Raw genomic sequence first — 2,890 nt, forward strand, 5'->3', positions numbered from 1 at the left:
ATGTTACTGGATGCTGGTCACCAGTTCCCCGGACTGGGAGTCGGCTCATTTGCCAGGCATCACTCAGCGAGCGACATGCAGGAAAGAGACTTGAGTTTGGCGCAAAACAGCTTCGTGGACTCCGCACACATGGGCGCGTTTAAGCTGAACCCGCACGATCTCTCCCCGGGACAGAGCTCCGCGTTCACCACCCAGGCGCCGGGCTACCCCGCTGCGGCTCTGGGGGCGCACACTGCCCATGTCGCGTCCTACGCGAGCTCCCCTTTCAACTCCACCAGGGACTTTCTCTTTCGCAGCCGCGGCTTCGGAGAATCCTCCCCGGCGAGCGGCCAGCACGCTATTTTTGGCCCAACGGCGGGATCCCTCCATCACTCCCATCACACAGACACTCAAGGCCACATTCTCTTCCCCGGGATCCACGACCAGCACGGGTCCCACGGATCTCCGAATGTCCTGAACGGGCAAATGAGGCTCGGACTACCCGGAGAGGTTTTCGGACGGTCCGATCAGTACCACCAGGTTTCCAGCCCGAGGAGCGACCCGTACTCGGCGGCGCAGCTCCACAACCAGTACGGCTCCATGAATATGAACATGGGGATGAACATGGCAGCGCACCACCCCGGCGCCTTCTTCCGTTACATGAGGCAGCAGTGCATCAAGCAGGAGCTCATCTGCAAGTGGGTCGACCCCGAGCAGCTCAGCAACCCGAAGAAGTCCTGCAACAAAACTTTTAGCACCATGCACGAGCTGGTCACGCACGTCTCCGTGGAGCACGTCGGCGGGCCGGAGCAGAACAACCACATCTGCTTTTGGGAGGACTGCGTCCGGGAGAGCAAACCGTTCAAGGCAAAGTACAAGCTGGTGAACCACATTCGGGTGCACACCGGGGAGAAGCCGTTTCCGTGCCCGTTCCCCGGCTGCGGGAAGGTCTTCGCACGGTCGGAAAACTTGAAGATACACAAGAGAACGCATACAGGTAATTATTGTTGAGTTTTTTTTTTTTTCATTTATTTATATGATTTGATTTAATTTCTGCAGTGACGCTGACTCCACACTATCCGCGCATGTGCGTTTATTTTGCGGAAATAAATAAGCGCCTCGTCAAACGCAGATTAAAATCTAATTAGCAGCGATTTTTTTGTTGGGGGGGGCTGCTAAAGCAGACAGTCTAAGTAGAAACGGTCAAAGTAGATTTAGGATCGCATCCCGACCTGGAGCGTGTAGCAGAATCACTTTTAGGTTCCTTTAACGCGTCTGGGCTAAAACACTCTTCCTAACAAGTGGAACTATTAAGTCCACGCAGCCTTTTAGGCTGAATTAATTGTGGTAACTTTAATTTGCGATAAAGGGGCCGATTGGACGCGCGTCGCGTGCGTCGGAGAAATCAGAGCGGTAGTAAATCAGATGATATTATGTGGCTGCTTCTCGCTCCGGCGCTCCTCACATGCACTCTCCCCGTTTGTGCACGCTACATTTACACGAGCGCAGTATTATAGCAACTTTCTGATCGATCGAGTTTGGTTCTGTGTGTTTGTGATCGAGGGTCGAGCTGATGCAAGGCGCGCCTTTTGTTTTCTCGTTCGTTCCTCTGACCCGAAGGGGCCAGACGCGGAACCACGAGCACGATCTTCTATTTAGACTTACTTTAGTGAAAAATACATTATAATGTCGTGCCATGAAATCGGTCACGTGCTAATTAGGTTTTTATTGTCTCCTATAGCAAATGGTGGGCCTATACCGAGGACGGCCTTGTCTCTCTCCAACCCCCCTCCAAATCAGCATGCGCATTTCTTTTAGGCTAAATGAGATGTGAGCGACCCCCACCTCGTTTAAAAATAAGTTCCCGACGAGTTAGGAATCACGATAAGTTTTACAACTGTAATTGCTGCGATTTGGGGGGGGGGGGGGGGCACTGTGCGCTCTCAACTTTTATTTTTTATTTTTTTGCGTTTGAATTTTACGCTCTTACTCAGAGCTCATGACATCGTTAGGTTAAAAAGATATCTGACCATGCCCCCCCCCCCCCCCTCCCCCCACGCAGGAGAAAAGCCGTTCCAGTGCGAGTTCGAGGGCTGCGACAGGAGGTTTGCAAACAGCAGCGACCGAAAGAAACACATGCACGTCCACACGTCGGACAAGCCTTATCTCTGCAAGATGTGCGACAAGTCCTACACGCATCCCAGCTCTCTACGAAAACACATGAAGGTATATGAGCCGGCCCAGATGTGGGTTAAATGTGCGTCTGTGCCTCTTTGACGCACGTCATATTGTTTTAATGTGTCATTTTATTCAATCACGTTGATTTATTCAAACACTTATTTTTCTCTCTGTGTTCTTTATTTTATTTTATTTTTACCTTTCCAGGTCCACGAATCCGCTCCCCCAGCATCAGACTCATCCCCAGCAGCCAGCTCCGGCTATGAATCCTCCACACCTCCAGGCCTGGTGTCCCCCACCACCGAGACTCAAAGCAACACCACCCTGTCCCCAGCCTCAGCTGCACACCACACCACCAGCCACAGTGGCCTATCCTCCAATTTCAGTGAATGGTATGTTTAGGACCAAGATGAAATGAAGCCACACACACACTCATTCCGCATGAGCACTGGATCATTCAGCAGGAGATTGGGACATAAGAGGCACACAAGCATTTTTTTTATTTTAGTATCTTTGATGATTCACCAGGGAATGTGACAACCAACAGAGGGAAATATGTACAATAGCTGAGGGGTAATACATATTGTAAATAATTACCCACTTTTCCATTGGTTGTAGTTTGTCAGTCTTTGGTGTGTAGATGTTCCTTCAGTGGTTGCTATTTCTCTAACTGGACTTTTAGTGCACATAATACAATGAACCTGTACTATAATGGTGAATAGTGTGATCTTAA

At 50.4% G+C, this 2,890-nt stretch overlaps 1 protein-coding gene across 1 annotated transcript; it reads left to right on the plus strand.

The window, feature by feature from the left end:
- On the plus strand, nucleotides 1-2,559 carry zic2a (zic family member 2 (odd-paired homolog, Drosophila), a). Its single transcript, XM_068746160.1, has 3 exons — nucleotides 1-976; nucleotides 2,042-2,205; nucleotides 2,365-2,559. Exons 1-3 carry the CDS (start codon nucleotides 1-3, stop codon nucleotides 2,557-2,559), a joined length of 1,335 nt encoding a protein of 444 aa, XP_068602261.1.
- Nucleotides 2,560-2,890: the final 331 nt, after the last annotated feature.

This window comes from Brachionichthys hirsutus, chromosome 12, assembly GCF_040956055.1.
Source record: "Brachionichthys hirsutus isolate HB-005 chromosome 12, CSIRO-AGI_Bhir_v1, whole genome shotgun sequence".
In the NCBI taxonomy this organism is placed as follows: domain Eukaryota; kingdom Metazoa; phylum Chordata; class Actinopteri; order Lophiiformes; family Brachionichthyidae; genus Brachionichthys; species Brachionichthys hirsutus.

Coding starts and splice junctions, on each gene's coding strand:
- zic2a (XM_068746160.1), top strand. CDS start 1: ATGTTACTGGATGCTGGTCACCAGTTCCCCGGACTGGGAGTCGGCTCA. Junction 977..2,041: donor ACACAAGAGAACGCATACAG/GTAATTATTGTT, acceptor CCCCCCACGCAG/GAGAAAAGCCGTTCCAGTGC. Junction 2,206..2,364: donor CTCTACGAAAACACATGAAG/GTATATGAGCCG, acceptor TTACCTTTCCAG/GTCCACGAATCCGCTCCCCC.